Source organism: Oncorhynchus keta, chromosome 15 (genome assembly GCF_023373465.1).
Source record: "Oncorhynchus keta strain PuntledgeMale-10-30-2019 chromosome 15, Oket_V2, whole genome shotgun sequence".
Taxonomy (NCBI): Eukaryota; Metazoa; Chordata; class Actinopteri; order Salmoniformes; family Salmonidae; genus Oncorhynchus; species Oncorhynchus keta.
The window spans coordinates 7,558,010-7,579,633 of NC_068435.1; the positions used below are offsets into that span (position 1 = coordinate 7,558,010).

Consider the following 21,624-nt stretch of genomic DNA (forward strand, 5'->3'; position numbering starts at 1 on the left):
GGGGGGTAGAGAGGAGGAAGTAGTGAAATATACAGTAGTAATGGGGGTAGAGAGGAGGAAGTAGTGAAATATACAGTAGTAATGGGGGGGTAGAGAGGAAGTAGTGAAATATACAGTAGTAATGGGGGGTAGAGAGGGGAGGAAGTAGTGGAAATATACAGTAGTAATGGGGGGTAGAGAGGGAGGAAGTAGTGAAATATACAGTAGTAATGGGGGGTAGGTAAGAGTAATGGGGAGGAGGAGTAAGTAGTGAAACATACTCAGTAATGGGGGGTAGAGAGGGAGGAAGTAGTGAAACATACAGTAGTAATGGGGGGGTAGAGAGGGAGGAAGTAGTGAAATATACTAGTAATGGGGGGTAGAGATGGAGGAAGTAGTGAAATATACAGTAGTAATGGGGGGGAGAGAGAGGAGGAATGTGAAATATACAGTAGTAATGGGGGTAGAGAGGAGGAAGTAGTGAAATATACCAGTAGTAATGGGGGGGTAGAGAGGAGGAAGGAAATATACAGTAGTAATGGGGGAGGTAGAGAGAGGAAGTAGTTAAATATACAGTAGTAATGGGGGTAGAGAGGGAGGGAGGAGTAGTGAAATATACAGTAGTAATGGGGGGGGTAGAGATGGAGGAAGTAGTGAAATATACAGTAGTAATGGGGAGGGGGGTAGAGAGGGAGGACTAGGAAATATACAGTAGTAATGGGGGTAGAGAGGGAGGAAGTAGTGAAATATACAGTAGTAATGGGGGGGATGGAGGAAGTAGAATGGGGGGTAGAGAGGAGGAAGTAGTGAAATATACAGTAGTAATGGGGGGGTAGAGAGGAGGAAGTAGTGAAATATACAGTAGTAATGGGGGTAGAGAACCCCAGGAAGAGTGAAATATACAGTAGTAATGGGGGGTAGAGAGGAGGAAGTAGATGTTAATATACATGTAGTAAGAACCAGGAAGTAGTGAAATATACAGTAGTAATGGGGGGTAGAGAGGAAGTAGTGAGGAAGTAGTGAAATATACAGTAGTAATGGGGGGTAGAGGGAGGAAGTAGAAATATACAGGTGGGGGGGTAGAGAGGGAGGAAGTAGTGAAATATACAGTAGTAATGGGGGTAGAGAGGGAGGAAGTAGTGAAATATACAGTAGTAATGGGGGGTAGAGAGGAGGAAGTAGTGAAATATACAGTAGTAATGGGGGGTAGAGATGGAGGAAGTAGTGAAATATACAGTAGTAATGGGGGGTAGAGAGGAGGAAGTAGTGAAATATACAGTAGTAATGGGGGGTAGAGAGGGAGGAAGTAGTGAAATATACAGTAGTAATGGGGGGTAGAGAGGGAGGGTAGTGAAATATACAGTAGTAATGGGGGTTGAGAGAGGAGGAAGTAGTGAAATATACAGTAGTAATGGGGGGTAGAAGGAAGTAGTGAAATATACAGTAGTAATGGGGGGTAGAGAGAGGGAGGAAGTAGTGAAATATACAGTAGTAATGGGGGGTAGAGAGGGAGGAAGTAGTGAAATATACAGTAGTAATGGGGAGGGGGTAGAGAGGGAGGAAGTAGTGAAATATACAGTAGTAATGGGGAGGGGGGTAGAGAGGGAGGAAGTAGTGAAATATACAGTAGTAATGGGGAGGGGGGGTAGAGAGGGAGGAAGTAGTGAAATATACAGTAGTAATGGGGGTAGAGATGGAGGAAGTAGTGAAATATACAGTAGTAATGGGGGTAGAGAGGGAGGAAGTAGTGAAATATACAGTAGTAATGGGGGGGTAGAGAGGAGGAAGTAGTGAAATATACAGTAGTAATGAGGGGGGTAGAGAGGAGGAAGTAAAATATACAGTAGTAATGGGGGTAGAGAGGGAGGAAGTAGTGAAATATACAGTAGTAATGGGGGGGTAGAGAGGGAGGAAGTAGTGAAATATACAGTAGTAATGGGGGGTAGAGAGGGAGGAAGTAGTGAAATATACAGTAGTAAAATAGAGAGGAGGAAGTAGTGAAATAGGGATAAAATAAGAGAGTTGAGAAGAAAGAAAGAAAGAAAGAAAGAAAGAAAGAAAGAAAGAAAGAAAGAAAGAAAGAAAGAATGAAAGAAAGAAAGAAAGAAAGAAAGAAAGAAAGAGAGAGAGAGAGAGAGAGAGAGAGCACTCTAACCCTGCCCACTTTTACAAAGCCATTCAACTCCGACATAGTGAGGCTTCTCCAGTGCTCTGTGTACATCAGCAGGAAAGGACACCATCACTACTGCAGCTCAACACACTGCTCTGTCTCCCAGTCACTTTGTTCAAGGACTAAAGTAGCGTGGACACTCTCTACCTAACACGAGACTGGAGAGAGTGGACAAGAGACATTACTAACTGGACAAAAAGAAGAGGAATGGTTTTACAAAGCTGAGAGGAGACAAAACTGAGAGGAGACACCTGCTTTCCTGGACTTGATAGGATAAGTGGTTTACAAGGACTGCAGCAAAGACCTGGTTTTATGAGGACCAAAGTAAAGAGCCTGGTCTCAAAACCTCCATCTCCACTTTCCAACATCCAACTTTTTGAAGCTATAGCACCACTCTCAAAGAAGAAGCTATAGTACCACTCTCAAAGAAGGATTGTACTTTTCTCAAACTTGTTATTTCAGGGAAACAGAGGTAAGGTGAAGAGAGCTCTCCGGTGTGCTGCTTCTCATTCAGTCACCCCTTGCCGCAGTCCTCTCATCACCCTCTCCAGGGAGTGTGTGTATGTGTGAGTGTGTGTGTGTGTCTGTGAGTTGTCTGCGCTTTGTAGCACAGGATGCCCTCGTTAGCCGCGTTGGCTCGGGTGCTGGCGTTGCTTCTCCCTGGGCTGCAGACAGGATGTGGTTCCGCTACGGTAGCGGGATCACTTGCGGCGGTGGATGGAGCTACACGGGGACAGGAGCAGGTGGAGGAGATCCAGGTGACCCCCTGTCCTTCCTGTGTGCTGGCCCAGATGAGGAGTGACTACCTGGGCTCGGACCCGGGTTCTGTCCCGGCCCCTCCTGGATCTGAGTCAGCATCTGAATCGGCTCAGACGTCGGCTCAGACAGACATGGTGGAAGCGGTGAAGCAGCACATCCTCGACATGCTCCATCTCAGCGCGAGGCCCAACGTCACCCACCCGGTGCCGCGCGCCGCCCTGCTCAACGCCATCAAGAAACTACACGTGGGCCGCGTGGGCAAGGATGGCAGCGTGGAGATCCAGGAGGAGGGGCCGGGGGGCGGCGCGGGGGCGGCACCGCCACCCGAGCCGCCCTCCGAGATCATCACCTTTGCCGAGCCAGGTGTGTATAGCGTTTCATTTAAAGTGTATTCCTAGGTACTAAGAAATGACATGGTAAAATGTTAATTATACAGTAATAACATGAATTACTTTCTGGGTATGTTTTGGTTGATTTAAACACCACTCGGTAGTGGTAAGGTACAAGGTAGTTATCACTCCTGTTGAATGGTTTGAAAAAGAACCAGAAACTACCCCCTGTTTCCTCTTCATTTAAATACCAGCAGTAAACAAAGGTTCCCAAGGGGTTCTTCAGCTGTTATATGTTGCTAGCCCATAAGAGAACCATTTTTTGTTCCATGTAGAACCCTCTGTGGAAAGGGAGGAATCCAAAAGGGTTCTACTATGAGAACAGCCGAAGATCCCTTTTAGGTTCTAAATAGAAGCTTTTTGTCTAGGCGTGTAGTGTAAAATAACGTGCTACCTGAAACCCACGTTACCTGAAACCAACTCTACCTGAAACCCACGCTGCCTAAAACCCACGCTGCCTAAAACCCACGTTACCTGAAACCCACGTTACCTGAAACCAACTCTACCTGAAACCCACGCTGCCTGAAACCCACGCTGACTGAAACCCACGCTGCTGAAACCCACGTGGCCTGAAACCCACAGTACCTGAAACCCACGCTGACTGAAACCCACGCTGCCTGAAACCCACACTGCCTGAAACCCACACTGCCTGAAACCCATGCTGCCTGAAACCCACGCTGCCTGAAACCCACGCTACCTGAAACCCACCCACGCTGCCTGAAACCCACGCTACCTGAAACCCACGCGGCCTGAAACCCATGCTGCCTGAAACCCACGCTGCCTGAAACCCACGCTGCCTGAAACCCACACTACCTGCGTGTCTGAAATGTGTGGTCTGCCTAGGTCTGGAAACATTTTTAAGTTGACAAGTGTCTGTGGTGCTTATGGCTTTCTCTTGAGGATTCCTTCGAACTTATGGTCAACAAGGCTTAGATGAAACTTATTGACATCCCTTTTCAGTTTCTTAGTTTGGGGGTTATGTGCATCCTCAGCTAGCACGAGTTCCCCACGCTTCAGAGAATGTCAACTGCAGCTTTGACTAGATGATTTCAGCGAGACATTACAAACGCAGCTGCTGGAGGGGCACATTCAATATATGTCTGGGAGGTCGTCATTGAAAATAAATTATTTGTTATTAGCTGGTTTGCCGGGTTAAATAAAGGTTAAATGAAAGGTTGGTATGAGATTAAGAAAAAGGAATTGTAAATTATGTGACATGCCAATTGTGTGTATGGACTATATGGCTATAGACTAAATTAATATGGACTGTCGACTAAATTAAAATGGACTATAGACTAAATGAATATGGACTATAGACTAAATGAATATGGACTATAGACTAAATGAATATAGACTATAGATTAAATGAATATAGACTATAGATTAAATGAATATGGACTATAGACTAAATGAATATGGACTATAGACTAAATGAATATAGACTATAGACTAAATGAATATGGACTATAGACTAAATGAATATGGACTATAGACTAAATGAATATGGACTATAGACTAAATGAATATGGACTATAGACTAAATGAATATGGACTATAGACTAAATGAATATGTCTGTAGACTAAATGAATCAGCCTTAGCTACTGTCGCCTCACGAAAAAAGTCAATTTTATTTTTCAAATTGGTTGAGAATGGGGGAAACCCCGAGCCTGGTTGCTGTCTCTTTTCAGTCACTACATTACAGGAGAAAGGTAAAGGAGAGAAACGCTAAACACACAGAAACCCCATACTACTGTAGAGAGGAGAGGAACACACAGAAACCCCATACTACTGTAGAGAGGAGAGGAACACACAGAAACCCCATACTACTGTAGAGTAGAGAGGAACACACAGAAACCCCATACTACTGTAGAGTAGAGAGGAACACACAGAAACCCCATACTACTGTAGAGTAGAGAGGAACACACAGAAACCCCATACTACTGTAGAGAGGAGAGGAACACACAGAAACCCCATACTACTGTAGAGTAGAGAGGAACACACAGAAACCCCATACTACTGTAGAGTAGAGAGGAACACACAGAAACCCCATACTACTGTAGAGAGGAGAGGAACACACAGAAACCCCATACTACTGTAGAGTAGAGAGGAACACACAGAAACCCCATACTACTGTAGAGAGGAGAGGAACACACAGAAACCCCATACTACTGTAGAGAGGAGAGGAACACACAGAAACCCCATACTACTGTAGAGAGGAGAGGAACACACAGAAACCCCATACTACTGTAGAGAGGAGAGGAACACACAGAAACCCCATACTACTGTAGAGTAGAGAGGAACACACAGAAACCCCATACTACTGTAGAGAGGAGAGGAACACACAGAAACCCCATACTACTGTAGAGAGGAGAGGAACACACAGAAACCCCATACTACTGTAGAGAGGAGAGGAACACACAGAAACCCCATACTACTGTAGAGAGGAGAGGAACACACAGAAACCCCATACTACTGTAGAGAGGAGAGGAACACACAGAAACCCCATACTACTGTAGAGAGGAGAGGAACACACAGAAACCCCATACTACTGTAGAGAGGAGAGGAACACACAGAAACCCCATACTACTGTAGAGAGGAGAGGAACACACAGACACCCCATACTACTGTAGAGAGGAGAGGAACACACAGAAACCCCATACTACTGTAGAGAGGAGAGGAACACACAGAAACCCCATACTACTGTAGAGAGGAGAGGAACACACAGAAACCCCATACTACTGTAGAGAGGAGAGGAACACACAGAAACCCCATACTACTGTAGAGAGGAGAGGAACACACAGAAACCCCATACTACTGTAGAGTAGAGAGGAACACACAGAAACCCCATACTACTGTAGAGTAGAGAGGAACACACAGAAACCCCATACTACTGTAGAGAAGAGAGGAACACACAGAAACCCCATACTACTGTAGAGAGGAGAGGAACACACAGAAACCCCATACTACTGTAGAGAGGGAGAGGAACACACAGAAACCCCATACTACTGTAGAGAGGAGAGGAACACACAGAAACCCCATACTACTGTAGAGTAGAGAGGAACACACAGAAACCCCATACTACTGTAGAGAGGAGAGGAACACACAGACACCCCATACTACTGTAGAGAGGAGAGGAACACACAGAAACCCCATACTACTGTAGAGAGGAGAGGAGAGGAACACACAGAAACCCCATACTACTGTAGAGGGAGAGGAACACACAGAAACCCCATACTACTGTAGAGAGGAGAGGAACACACAGAAACCCCATACTACTGTAGAGAGGAGAGGAACACAGAAACCCCATACTACTGTAGAGAGGAGAGGAACACACAGAAACCCCATACTACTGTAGAGAGGAGAGGAACACACAGAAACCCCATACTACTGTATAGTAGAGAGGAACACACAGAAACCCCATACTACTGTAGAGTAGAGAGGAACACACAGAAACCCCATACTACTGTAGAGTAGAGAGGAACACACAGAAACCCCATACTACTGTAGAGAGGAGAGAACACACAGAAACCCCATACTACTGTAGAGTAGAGAGGAACACACAGAAACCCCATACTACTGTAGATAGTGAGAGGAACACACAGAAACCCCATACTACTGTAGAGAGGAGAGGAACACACAGAAACCCCATACTACTGTATATTTATAGAGAGGAGAGGAACACACAGAAACCCCATACTACTGTAGAGAGGAGAGGAACACACAGAAACCCCATACTACTGTAGAGAGGAGAGGAACACACAGAAACCCCATACTACTGTAGAGAGGAGAGGAACACACAGAAACCCCATACTACTGTAGAGAGGAGAGGAACACACAGAAACCCCATACTACTGTAGAGAGTTCTAGAGAGGAACACACAGAAACCCCATACTACTGTAGAGAGGAGAGGTACACACAGAAACCCCTGTATACTACTGTAGAGAGAGAGAGGAACACACAGAAACCCCATACTACTGTATATTTATAGTGAGAGGAGAGGAACACACAGAAACCCCATACTACTGTAGAGAGGAGAGAGGAACACACAGAAACCCCATACTATATTTATAGTAGAGGTAGAGGAACACACAGAAACCCCATACTACTGTAGAGAGGAGAGGAACACACAGAAACCCCATACTACTGTATATTTATAGTGAGGACGTTCTAGAGTAGAACACACAGAAACCCCATACTACTGTAGAGTGAGGAGAGGAAACACACAGAAACCCCATACTACTGTATATTTATAGTGAGGTTGACGTTCTAGAGTAGAGAGGAACACACAGAAACCCCATACTACTGTATATTTATAGTGAGGTTGACGTTCTAGAGTAGAGAGGAACACACAGAAACCCCATACTACTGTATATTTATAGTGAGGTTGACGTTCTAGAGTAGAGAGGAACACACAGAAACCCCATACTACTGTATATTTATAGTGAGGTTGACGTTCTAGAGTAGAGAGGAACACACAGAAACCCCATACTACTGTATATTTATAGTGAGGTTGACGTTCTAGAGTGAACGCACCAAATGGGTTTAGGAAGTAGGAAGTTAGAGAGGGAGATGGGCACACATCAGAGAGGTGTGATGACAGTAAAGAGGAACACACAGAGAGGTATGATGACAGTAGAGAGGAACACATAGAGAGGTATGATGACAGTAGAGAGGAACACACAGAGAGGTATGATGACAGTAAAGAGGAACACACAGAGAGGTATGATGACAGTAGAGAGGAACACACAGAGAGGTATGATGACAGTAGAGGAACACACAGAGAGGTATGATGACAGTAGAGAGGAACACACAGAGAGGTATGATGACAGTAGAGGAACACACAGAGAGGTATGATGACAGTAGAGAGGAACACACAGAGAGGTATGATGACAGTAGAGGAACACACAGAGAGGTATGATGACAGTAGAGAGGAACACACAAACAGGTATTTGACAGGTCTGGGGTTCGTATGTGAGGGGGAATGTGCACTCAGGAGTTGTCAGCTCTACACTCTGGTTCCAAAAAGGGTTCTTCGGCTGTCCCCATGGAAGCCTTTTTGGTTCCAGGTAGAACTCTTTTTGGTTCCAGGAGAGACATTAGGGTACAGTTGTACAGTGCAGTTTTCTGCGTTGACACAAAGTGCTTGAGAGAGAGAGAGAGAGACACAGAGTGAGAGAGAGAGAGAGAGAGAGAGAGAGAGAGAGAGAGAGAGAGAGACTGTATCCTCCGACAAGTAGCAGAGAAGTAGCAGAGAAGTAGCAGAGACACGTGTTCCCCAGCTGTGTCTCTCTCTCTCTCTCTCAAGCACTTTGTGTCAACGCAGAAAACTGCACTGTACAACTGTACCCTAATGTCTCTATGTTCAGAGGAACTGAAAGTAGACCAAGTTGTTGGATTTCAGGCCTCGGTTTTCATCCTTTTACAAGAGCGGTTCATCAAAAGGCACCATCCAGAAGGTTGGTGAGTAAAACCCGTACATTTAGATAACCGTTTTCTGTGTGATGGTCCGCCCTCAAAAATATGTTGCATAAAACTTACATAACTGTTTTTAAATGATTATTATTATCACTGCATCAGGGATAGCTTAATACGCTTCGACTTTGCAGCCTTCTTGCTTCAGATACACTGCATCACCAAATGTATGTGGACACCTGCTCGTCGAACATCTCATTCCAAAATCTTGGGCATTAATATGTAGTAGTCCCTCCCCCCCTTTCCACTCTTCTGGGAAGGCTTTCCACTAGATGTTGGAACATTGCTGCGAGGACTTACGTCCATTCAGCCACAAGAGCATGAGTGAGGTCGGGCACTGGTGTTGGGCGATTCGGACTGGCTCGCAGTCGACGTTCCAATTCATTCACAATGGTGTTCGATGGGGTTGAGGTCAGGGCTCTGTGCATGCCAGTCAAGTTCTTCCACACCGATCTCGACAAACCATTTTTGTATGGACCTCGCTCTGTGCACGGGGGCATTGTCATTCTGAAACAGGAAAGGGCCTTCACCAAACATATGCTACAAAGTTTGAAGCACAGAATTGTCTAGAATGTCATTGTATGCTGTAGCGTTAAGATTTCCCTTAAGGGAAAAGGGCCTAGCTAAAAACCATGACAAACAGCCTCAGACCATTATTCCTTCTCCACCAATCTTTACAGTTGACACTATGCATTGGGGCAGGTAGCGTTATCCTGGCATCCGTCAAGCCCAGATTCATCCATCGGACTGCCAGAATGTGAAGCGTGATTCATCACTCCTTAGAAGGCGTTTCCACTGCTCCAGAGTCCAATGGCGGCGAGCTTTACACCACTCCAGCCAACTCTTGGCACTGCACATGGTGATCTTAGGCTTGTGTGCGGCTTCTCGGCCACGGAGACCCATTTCATGAAGCTCCCGATGAACAGTTCTTGGGCTGACTTTCCTTCCAGAGACAGCTTGGAACTCTGTAGTGTGTTGCAACTGAGGACAGACGATATTTCAGTGCTACGCCCATCAATACTGGCCGGTCCCGTTCTGTTGAGCTTGTGTGGCCTACCACTTCACGGCTGAGACGTTACTGCTCCACTTCACAATAACAACACTTACAGTTGACCGGGGCAGCTCTAGCAGGGCAGAAATTGTACAAACTGTCTTGTTGGAAAGGTGGCATCCTGTAACGGTGCCACGTTGAAAGTCACTGAGCTCTTCAGTAAGGCCATTCTACTGCCAATGTTTGTCTATGGAGATTGTATTACTGTGTGTTCGATTTAATACACCTGTCAGCAACGGAATGGTGTGGCCGATATAGCCAAATCCACTAATTTCAAGGGGTGTCCACATACTTTTATATATATATATATATATATATATATATATATATATATAGTGTACATCAACCACGTACATATCTAGTGTTGGAAAGAATTGTCATATTCAGGTGTGAAGTGGGTGAATCAAAGATGATAATCAGACAAAGATGCAAAAGGTTTAATATAATGCATCGGAACAACAACATGTATCCACAACATGTATCCATGTACCACAGCACGCTGTCACGCGCTGCACGCCAACCCAACGAGGGAGGGGGGTGGGTGCTCCGATTCTGGAGGCTTTCTTGATTGAGGGTCGGCCAATGTATACTGCAGAGCGGTGCAATAAGCGCATTCTTCCCTGGCTTGTTTGCTTACATAAATGTGCATCATAATGGCTTGGCACTATAAATAACCACCCTTTTGAATGAACCTTCGATTAAAGAAAGGGACAATAATGAGTTGGTGGAATTAGGGGGGTGTTAACGATTGTGTGGGGTGGGGGGCATGGAGGCGAATCGGAGGGGCTCCTGGCCGTGTATAATCACTTCATTCATCCAAATATGAGCCCCAATAATTACTTTTAGGCAGTGTGGAAGCTATATGTGGAGATGGGGTTGGATGGAGAGGTCTTTGAAAGAGCCTGAGCAAAGTGGGAGAAGGATATGGAAAGGGGGAGATATGGGAGGAAGGTGGGAAAGGAAAAAAGAGAGAGGGAGTGAACAGAGAGGACTAGAGAGGGAAAGAACAGAGAGCTAGAGGACTAGAGAGGGAAAGAACAGAGAGGACTAGAGAGGGAAAGAACAGAGAGGACTAGAGAGGGAAAGAACAGAGAGGACTAGAGAGGGAAAGAACAGAGAGGACTAGAGAGGAAAGAACAGAGAGGACTAGAGAGGGAAAGAACAGAGAGGACTAGAGAGGGAAAGAACAGAGAGGACTAGAGAGGGAAGAACAGAAAGAACTAGAGAAAGAACAGAGAGGACTAGAGAGGGAAAGAACAGAGAGGACTAGAGAGGGAAAGAACAGAGAGGACTAGAGAGGAAAGAACAGAGAGGACTAGAGAGGGAAAGAACAGAGAGGACTAGAGAGGGAAAGAACAGAGAGGGACTAGAGAGGAAAGAACAGAGAGAGAGGACTAGAGAGGGAAAGAACAGAGGACTAGAGAGGAAAGAACAGAGAGGACTAGAGAGGGAACAGAAGGACTAGAGGAAAGAACATAGAGGAGAGGGAAAGAACAGAGGGACTAGAGAGGGAAAGAACAGAGAGGACTAGAGAGGGGAAAGAACAGAGAGCTAGAGGACTAGAGAGGGAAAGAACATAGAGGACTAGAGAGGGAAAGAACAGAGAGGACTAGAGAGGGAAAGAACAGAGAGGACTAGAGAGGGAAAGAACAGAGAGGACTAGAGAGGGAAAGAACAGAGAGGACTAGAGAGGGAAAGAACAGAGAGGACTAGAGAGGGAAAGAACAGAGAGGATTAGAACGGTGAAAGAACAGAGAGGACTAGAGAGGGAAAGAACAGAGAGGACTAGAGAGGGAAAGAACAGAGAGGACTAGAGAGGGAAAGAACAGAGAGGACTAGAGAGGGAAAGAACAGAGAGGATTAGAACGGTGAAAGAACAGAGAGGACTAGAGAGGGAAAGAACAGAGAGGACTAGAGAGGGAAAGAACAGAGAGGACTAGAGAGGAAAGAACAGAGAGGACTAGAGAGGGAAAGAACAGAGAGGACTAGAGAGGGAAAGAACAGAGAGGACTAGAGAGGGAAAGAACAGAGAGGACTAGAGAGGGAAAGAACAGAGAGGACTAGAGAGGGAAAGAACAGAGAGGACTAGAGAGGGAAAGAACAGAGAGGACTAGAGAGGGAAAGAACAGAGAGGACTAGAGAGGGAAAGAACAGAGAGGACTAGAGAGGGAAAGAACAGAGAGGACTCGAGAGGGAGTGAACAGAGAGGACTAGAGAGGGAAGAACATAGAGGACTAGAGAGGGAAAGAACAGAGAGGACTAGAGAGGGAAGAACAGAGAGGACTAGAGAGGGAAAGAACAGAGAGCTAGAGGACTAGAGAGTGAAAGAACAGAGAGGACTAGAGAGGGAAGAACAGAGAGGACTAGAGAGGGAAAGAACAGAGAGGACTAGAGAGGGAGAGAACAGAGAGGACTAGAGAGGGAAGAACAGAGAGGACTAGAGAGGTGAAGAACAGAGAGGACTAGAGAGGGAAAGAACAGAGAGGACTAGAGAGGGAAAGAACATAGAGGACTAGAGACGGAAAGAACAGAGAGGACTAGAGAGGGAAAGAACAGAGAGGACTAGAGAGGGAAAGAACAGAGAGGACTAGAGAGGAAAGAACAGAGAGGACTAGAGAGGGAAAGAACAGAGAGGACTAGAGAGGGAAAGAACAGAGAGGACTAGAGAGGGAAAGAACAGAGAGGACTAGAGAGGGAAAGAACAGAGAGGACTAGAGAGGGAAAGAACAGAGAGGACTAGAGAGGGAAAGAACAGAGAGGACTAGAGAGGGAAGAACATAGAGGACTAGAGAGGGAAAGAACAGAGAGGACTAGAGAGGGAAAGAACAGAGAGGACTAGAGAGGGAAAGAACAGAGAGGACTAGAGAGGGAAGAACATAGAGGACTAGAGAGGGAAAGAACAGAGAGGACTAGAGAGGGAAGAACATAGAGGACTAGAGAGGGAAAGAACAGAGAGGACTAGAGAGGGAAAGAACAGAGAGGACTAGAGATGGAAGAACATAGAGGACTAGAGAGGGAAAGAACAGAGAGGACTAGAGAGGGAAAGAACAGAGAGGACTAGAGAGGGAAAGAACAGAGAGGACTAGAGAGGGAAAGAACAGAGAGGACTAGAGAGGGAAAGAACAGAGAGGACTAGAGAGGGAAGAACATAGAGGACTAGAGAGGGAAAGAACAGAGAGGACTAGAGAGGGAAAGAACAGAGAGGACTAGAGAGGGAAAGAACAGAGAGACAGAGAGGGAAAGAGACTTATTTTCTTATTTTTATTTTAGATCTAGCCGAATATATTTTGAAGCGCTTTTCATTCAAACTATTGTTTGTTCCCCGCTTTGTTTATTAATTTGTTCATTAGGAGGAGGAGAAGAGATAGAGGAGGAGAAGAGATAGAGGAGGAGAAGAGATAGAGGAGGAGAAGAGATAGCAGAGGAGAAGAGATAGAGGAGGAGAAGAGATAGAGGAGGAGAAGAGATAGAGGAGGAGAAGAGATAGAGGAGGAGAAGAGATAGAGGAGGAGAAGAGATAGAGGAGGAGAAGAGATAGAGGAGGAGAAGAGATAGAGGAGGAGAAGAGATAGAGGAGGAGAAGAGATAGAGGAGGAGAAGAGATAGAGGAGGAGAAGAGATAGAGGAGGAGAAGAGATAGAGAGGAGAAGAGATAGAGGAGGAGAAGAGATAGAGGAGGAGAAGAGATAGAGGAGGAGAAGAGATAGAGGAGGAGAAGAGATAGAGGAGGAGAAGAGATAGCGGAGGAGAAGAGATAGCAGAGGAGAAGAGATAGAGGAGGAGAAGAGATAGAGGAGGAGAAGAGATAGAGGAGGAGAAGAGATAGCAGAGGAGAAGAGATAGAGGAAGAGAAGAGATAGAGGAGAAAAAGAGATAGAGGAGGAGAAGAGATAGAGGAGGAGAAGAGATAGCAGAGGAGAAGAGATAGAGGAGGAGAAGAGATAGCGGAGGAGAAGAGATAGAGGAGGAGAAGAGATAGAGGAGGAGAAGAGAGATAGAGGAGGAGAAGAGATAGAGGAGGAGAAGAGATAGAGGAGGAGAAGAGATAGAGGAGGAGAAGAGATAGAGGAGGAGAAGAGATAGAGGAGGAGAAGAGATAGAGGAGGAGAAGAGATAGAGGGAGAAGAGATAGAGGAGGAGAAGAGATAGAGGAGAAGAGATAGAGGAGGAGAAGAGATAGAGGAGGAGAAGAGATAGAGGAGGAGAAGAGATAGCAGAGGAGAAGAGATAGAGGAAGAGAAGAGATAGAGGAGAAAAAAGAGATAGGGGAGGAGAAGAGATAGAGGAGGAGAAGAGATAGCAGAGGAGAAGAGATAGAGGAGGAGAAGAGATAGCGGAGGAGAAGAGATAGCGGAGGAGAAGAGATAGAGGAGGAGAAGAGATAGAGGAGGAGAAGAGATAGAGGAGGAGAAGAGATAGAGGAGGAGAAGAGATAGAGGAGGAGAAGAGATAGCAGAGGAGAAGAGATAGAGGAAGAGAAGAGATAGAGGAGAAAAAGAGATAGAGGAGGAGAAGAGATAGAGGAGGAGAAGAGATAGCAGAGGAGAAGAGATAGAGGAGGAGAAGAGATAGCGGAGGAGAAGAGATAGCGGAGGAGAAGAGATAGAGGAGGAGAAGAGATAGAGGAGGAGAAGAGATAGAGGAGGAGAAGAGATAGCGGAGGAGAAGAGATAGAGGAAGAGAAGAGATAGAGGAGGAAAAAAAGAGATAGAGGAGGAGAAGAGATAGAGGAGAAAAAGAGATAGAGGAGGAGAAGAGATAGAGGAGGAGAAGAGATAGAGGAAGAGAAGAGATAGAGGAGGAGAAAAAGAGATAGAGGAGGAGAAGAGATAGAGGGGAGAAAAAGAGATAGAGGAGGAGAAGAGATAGAGGAGGAGAAGAGATAGAGGAGGAGAAGAGATAGAGGAGGAGAAGAGATAGAGGAGGAGAAGAGATAGAGGAGGAGAAGAGATAGAGGAGGAGAAGAGATAGAGGAGAAAAAGAGATAGAGGAGGAGAAGAGATAGCGGAGGAGAAGAGATAGCGGAGGAGAAGAGATAGAGGAGGAGAAGAGATAGAGGAGGAGAAGAGATAGAGGAGGAGAAGAGATAGAGGAAGAGAAGAGATAGAGGAGGAGAAGAGATAGAGGAGGAGAAGAGATAGAGGAGGAGAAGAGATAGCGGAGGAGAAGAGATAGAGGAGGAGAAGAGATAGCGGAGGAGAAGAGATAGAGGAGGAGAAGAGATAGAGGAGGAGAAGAGATAGAGGAGGAGAAGAGATAGAGGAGGAGAAGAGATAGAGGAGGAGAAGAGATAGAGGAGGAGAAGAGATAGAGGAGGAGAAGAGATAGAGGAGGAGAAGAGATAGAGGAGGAGAAGAGATAGCGGAGGAGAAGAGATAGAGGAGGAGAAGAGATAGAGGAGGAGAAGAGATAGAGGAGGAGAAGAGATAGAGGAGGAGAAGAGATAGCGGAGGAGAAGAGATAGAGGAGGAGAAGAGATAGAGGAGGAGAAGAGATAGCGGAGGAGAAGAGATAGAGGAGGAGAAGAGATAGAGGAGGAGAAAAAGAGATAGAGGAGGAGAAGAGATAGAGGAGGAGAAGAGATAGAGAGGGTAGCGTGTGAATGAATTGTATGAATGTAATTTAGTGTTGGTGGGCTTTTCTGTACATGCATATGCATATGCGATATGAGTTGCTCCCATTTCAATATATTTATGGTTTATGATGCCTAATTAACAGATAAAGCCCCCAAAAGTAATGAATAATTCCGACCAACCTTGACAGACTGTTTGTCTTTGTTTAGTTACACTAGGTGTTACACTACACTCCTGTTTGTTTGTGATTGAATTCAATGAGATTCCCAGGACATGTTTCTCCAAAACCGACAAAAACCACAGAGAACCAGCTATGCACGAACACTGCCAGACAGACGCACACTTTGGTAATAGATAGTGAAAAAGTTGTAAAAAAATATATTTAAAAAACGTCACCTCAGCACACACGTCGTTACTCGCCAGTGACTTGATAAACTGATCGTGGCCTGGCTGTTCAATGTGTCTGCTACAGTAACTACTACTTGCTAGCTTTATTGAGTTGGAACTTAGCTAGCGAGCTAGTGATTTTGGGCACTGATAAACGGCCTGAAGCTTGTGCTTATTTACGATAGTTGGACAGCTGATGAGGAAGTTGTAGATGTGTTATTGTTCTCAGAAATCAGTCCTGAGAGCGCAGACAGATTTTCCCGACTTTCCAGACTTGACTAGACTGCATGCATATTTTTTAGCATGATAAATACGAAACCAAACACCTTAGTTAAGTGTAAAATTGCGAGACTAAGACCACTGCAAAAGTGCAAAAGCGTCAAAATTATTGTAATTACAGACTTCTTAATTTATCCTAAATTAATTCAGACTATTTTATGGAAGTGACTATTTTGAGGAGGTGGCTATGTTGTTGCTACGGTGACTCAGGGGGGGACAAACAACAGTCTCCGCCAGGGTACGATATGTGCAAATAACACACCCACATCAAACCACACCCCCAAGACAACTCTCGTTTGACTTCAGTCATGGCCGCTAGCGTTTCTTAATGAGCTTAATGAGCAATGAGGGTGTGTTGGAGATGTGTGTTATTAGGTGATGGATTGCACAACATTGACCATTGGCCAGAGAGACTTCATGGTAGCTCTCTATATTATATATTTTTTGGAAACATTTATTATAACCGATATAAAAAAAAAAGTTTTTTAATTTTTTATTAGGGGCAACTGTGTACAATATCAGACAATAAATGTCTGGTATCCATGAGGATGTCCTAATATGAACATCATACACTAGTCCAATCACTGCATCTCCAGGACTCAATTCTACACAAGTATTTGTAAAGACGTATTAATGAAAGTCACGAGGAGGTTATTATAAAGTGTAACCTGATGCCCGTTGCTTTCCTAACTAAACAGAGTGACTGGGGAAGATAAAGCCGAGCCAAACCTAGTCAGACACGGCAGACCTTGAACAAATGCATTCTTGTACAAACAGAGTATGGATTTGGAATAGAATGGACTGTCCATGGTCAAAAGCATGTGCAATATCTCTCCTTCAGTCTATAGCTCTATTTGAAACTTAGAGTAAGCATTTGAATATATTTAAGGAGGCTATGGGGCTTTTGCCTCTAGGGGTGCTCTTAAGCCAAAAGAAGTCCCCTAAATGGACAGACACACAGATTCGTCCAGAAATTACATTTTTGGACAAAGAGGGGCACACCTCCAGTCAGCAATTACATTCCTGTACAGCCTCTTTTAAACATACTAGATTTTATTGTAGAAGAGCAAAGAAAAACCTGCGTCGTCTAACCAAAAATGATTATGCACATTTGAAGCATTGCTCTCATTGTGATGAATAAACAACCTTTTCCCTCTTCTCCTCTAGGCGACACTACATCCGCTGTGACCTTTGACATTTCCAAGGAGGGCAGTGAGCTCTCAGTGGTGGAGCAGGCCAACATGTGGCTCTTCCTCAAGCTGGCCAAGGGGCAAGGGCGAGGCAGGGGCAAGGTGAACATACAGCTTCTGCAGCACCGCCAGCAGAAGACCAAAGCACCAGGCTTTGCCTTCAACGAGACCCAGGGCGAGGAGGAGGAGTTGGTGTCTGAGAAGATGGTGGATACGAGGCGCAGCGGCTGGCACACGCTCCCCGTGTCACACAGCATCCAGTCCCTCCTGGACACCGGTGGCAGCGTCATCGATCTGCGAGTCTCCTGCCCGCAGTGCACCGAGGCGGGGGCCACACCCATCTTGGTCCACACCGAGGGCGAGCAACCGGGACGGGAGAGGGACCAATCCCACCGGCCTTTCCTCATGGTCGTATTGCGGCCCGGCATGGAGGAACACGCTCGCCGACGCGTCAAACGCGGCCTGGAGTGCGATGGAAAGATGCACATCTGTTGCAAGCGGCAGTTCTATGTCAACTTCAAGGACATCGGCTGGAACGACTGGATCATCGCGCCGCCGGGCTACCACGCCAACTACTGCGAGGGCGACTGCCCCAGCCACGTGGCCAGCATCACGGGCTCCTCGATGTCCTTCCACTCCACTGTCATCAACCACTACCGAATGCGGGGCTACGCGCCCTTCCAGAACACCCAGTCGTGCTGCGTGCCCACGCGGCTACGCGCCATGTCTATGCTCTACTACAACGAGGAGCAGAAGATCATCAAGAGGGATATCCAGAACATGATTGTGGACGGGTGTGGCTGCTCATAAGAGACAGTGATAGAGAGCAGATATATATATATATATATATATATATCTTTATAGACTCACCAATAACAAGAAGACACCCGTTGGGCCGTTTATCCCTTCAAACAAAAACAATACATTTTTTGGGGGAGTCATGTAAAAAATGTGTTGACTGACTGATCTGTCCGTTTTGTCTGATTATCGGATGGGAAATTGTGAACTTCTCTTTCAGATTTAAAAAAAGGGAATACAGAATATATTTTTGTTGAATGGAGAGCAAGAGTGGGACTACTTATGTGATTCCTGCTTCTCTGCACTACAATGAACTTGGGAACAATTTTCCCTGAAAGAAAAAACTATGCAACTGATCAAGTATTACCGTGTGGTCTTTTTAATGTCTCTTTACACATTATTGGTGTTTTGATTTATTTTTTCATTTGTATAAAAGGAAGACTTTTTTTTTTTGCTAATTTTGTTGTTGTTTTTGTTCAAATGCGCGTCTATGTTTCAGTTGTTTTGTATTGTTACTGTTGAGAGATACTTGAAAGAAATAGGTTTGACCAGCTACTGGAGCCAAACACTTTTATAATTAATAACAAGTTTTTTTTAATTATTATTAATATTTCTGAACTATTTTGTCTTTTTACATGAAAAACAATTATTAATGGTGAAATTTGCACTATACCAACATTCTTGCCAACTTGATCACATTGACGGTAAAACACCAAACAGATGAAAAGAACCGCTACGAACTTCTCAAGAAGAGTTTTTTTTCCAACACTGTAAAAAAAAAGTTGTATATTTGAAAGAACTTCTGAAAGAAATGCGGTTGAGTCTATCCTAATCATGGCATGGAGTTCCATGACAGAAATCTATCACTTGATGATTTATTTCAGTGACAAATAATCATGTAGTTTAGCTAAAAGTAGTATTGCTAGGTTTTACACAGTCAAATGGAACAAATAACTATGTTTATATATATATATATATATATATATATATATATATATATATATATATATATATATATATATATATATAATGAACTGTACACATGTTACGTATGACATCAATACTTAAATATATGAAACAATACAAATCAGTAGAGTAATATGAGATGTAAAACATTTACATTTGACCTTTTAGATACTTTCATCCTTCATCTTAAGATATCTAGGTGAGACAACCACATATCACAGTCAAATATACAGGATCTGGAAGTTCCATTCCAGCTGAACAATGGATATATATATATATATATATATATATATATATATATATATATATATATATATATTCATAAACACTTAAAATATTTTAATGAAACATCTGAGAACAGTTATTGTTTTACACACACGTGAAGGTACCCATAAACAATCATTTCTGATGAAAAAAAAAACACAAATGTGAAAAAATTGGTGGACATTTTTTGGGGGGAAATAAACTCTTCATATACACACTACAGTTACGGATCATAGTCTCTCAATCAAAGTAACACCAAAGATAGGAGCACCATTAGCTTTCAAGTTGAGCAGTTTACCAGAAGGACAATCTCTACTGAAGCGTCTCGATTAATATTCCTAACAACTAGTGATGACAAAGACAAACAACACTTTGATGTAGGAACACCATGAAACTTACACTTAAACGTTTTTTAAAAAATTTAAAAATCCGACGGTTAAATTATTATTTTTCCCCATAATTTTCTTTCTTCAACAATTCTTTCACTGCCATTTTCTTGTTCTAAATGACAAAATTGAAATTGGAGAACAGTGTAGTTGTAGACATGTCACAAATATGATAATAAACATACTGTATAACATGAAATGTCATAAATAACAAATATATAAAGATCATTGAATGTGTTTTAATTTGGTGAATTATTCTTCCATTGACAAAAGAGAAGACTCTGAAAACATTTGGACAACTTTACATACTCTTAAGTTACTGAACATAAGGTGTTATTTTACTTTGTTGTACAAACCACAAATGTCACTTGTGGATATGTTTTTATATAATTTATTTGGCAGAAATTGTTGCTTCATTATTAAACACAATGAGTTGTACAAGTTCTGTATTGTGTTTAATTTACATTTTCAGTAACACTTTACTTCAAGCATCCCGGAAATGGATCTATAACGCAGTCATGGAAACACCAGAATGCTTTCGTTTTTTAAATGGTTCTAACAAAAAAAATATAACAACAATTTCAAAGATTTTACTGAGTTACAGTTCATACAAGGAAATCAATACATTGATAAATAAATTCATTAGGGCCTAATCTATGGATTTCATCATGACTGGGAATGCAGATATGCATCAGTTGGTCACAGAAGTTTTAAAAAATCAACTAAAAAGGTAGGTGTGTGGATCAGAAAACCAGTCAGTATCTGGCGTGACAAACCATTTGCCTTACGCAGCGCGACACATCTCCTTCGCATAGAGTTGATCAGGCTGTTGTGGCCTGGGGAATGTTGTCCCACTCCTCTTCAAGCTATGCAAAGTTACTGGATATTGGCCGGAATTGGAACATGCTGTCGTACACATAAATCCAGAGCATCCCAAACCTGCTCAATGTGTAACATGTCTGGTGAGTATGCAGGTCATGGAAGAACGGGGACATTTTCAGTTTCCAGGAATTGTGTGCAGATCCTTGCGACATGGGGCCGTGCATTATGCTGAAACATGAGGTGATGGTGGCGGATGAATGGCGCGACAATGGGCCTTAGGATCTCGTCACGGTATCTCTTTGTGTTCAAATTGCCATAAAATGCTATTGTGTTTGTTGTCCGTAGCTTATGCCTGCCCATATCATAACCCCACCGCCACCATGGTGCACTCTGTTCACAACATTGAGATCAGTAGACCGCTTGCCCACACAACACCATACACACTGTCTGCCATCTGTCCAGTACAGTTGAAACTGGGATTCATCCATGACGAGGCCAGTGACCATCGAAGGTGAGAATTGGCCCTCTGATGTCGGTTATGACGCTGAACTGCAGTCAGGTCAAGACTCTGGTGAAGACAACTAGCATGCAGTTGAGCTTCTGAGATGGTTTCTGACAGTTTGTGCAGAAATTCTTCAGTTGTGCAAACCCACAGTTTCATCAGCTGTCCAGGTGACCGGTCTCAGACGATCCCGCAGGTGATGAAGCCGGATGTGGAGGTCCTGGGCTGTACTCATAAAGCCAGGTACCGAAACACAGGTGAAGCCTAGTAAGAAGTGGGGTGTATTCATGGATATCAAAGGAAGATAGCCCCCCTCCACAAAGAAATACCAAGAAAAAAACATGTAAAATCATTTATCTTTCGTCTCTCTGTGTTTCATAATGTATCTCAACAGAGAAAGCATCCGAGAAAGGGAAACAGCGCCCATCTGTCTCTGTATGTGTAGCCCATGTATCTGATGCTGTCTGGTGAAATTAAGTATTACATTGTTGCCACCTGTAGCACTGAATGTAAGGGAAGCCAGTGAGCATTTGGCCTCCCTTGTTTAAAACATTTAAAAAATAACTGAAGGGTCCTTGTGCACCAAAAAAAAAAAGTTTAAAAGGCTTCACACCAATCACATGACATCATTGACAG

At 44.1% G+C, this 21,624-nt stretch overlaps 1 protein-coding gene across 1 annotated transcript; it reads left to right on the forward strand.

Moving 5' to 3' along the window:
• Positions 1–2,098: 2,098 nt before the first annotated feature.
• On the forward strand, positions 2,099–18,994 carry LOC118376964 (inhibin beta A chain-like). The gene is made up of 2 exons (XM_035763770.2): positions 2,099–3,271; positions 17,228–18,994. The coding sequence occupies exons 1-2, from the start codon at positions 2,764–2,766 to the stop codon at positions 18,058–18,060; spliced, it is 1,341 nt and encodes a 446-aa protein (XP_035619663.1). The 5' UTR covers positions 2,099–2,763; the 3' UTR covers positions 18,061–18,994.
• The last annotated feature ends 2,630 nt before the right edge of the window (positions 18,995–21,624 follow it).

Coding starts and splice junctions, on each gene's coding strand:
- LOC118376964 (XM_035763770.2), top strand. CDS start 2,764: ATGCCCTCGTTAGCCGCGTTGGCTCGGGTGCTGGCGTTGCTTCTCCCT. Junction 3,272..17,227: donor CATCACCTTTGCCGAGCCAG/GTGTGTATAGCG, acceptor CTTCTCCTCTAG/GCGACACTACATCCGCTGTG.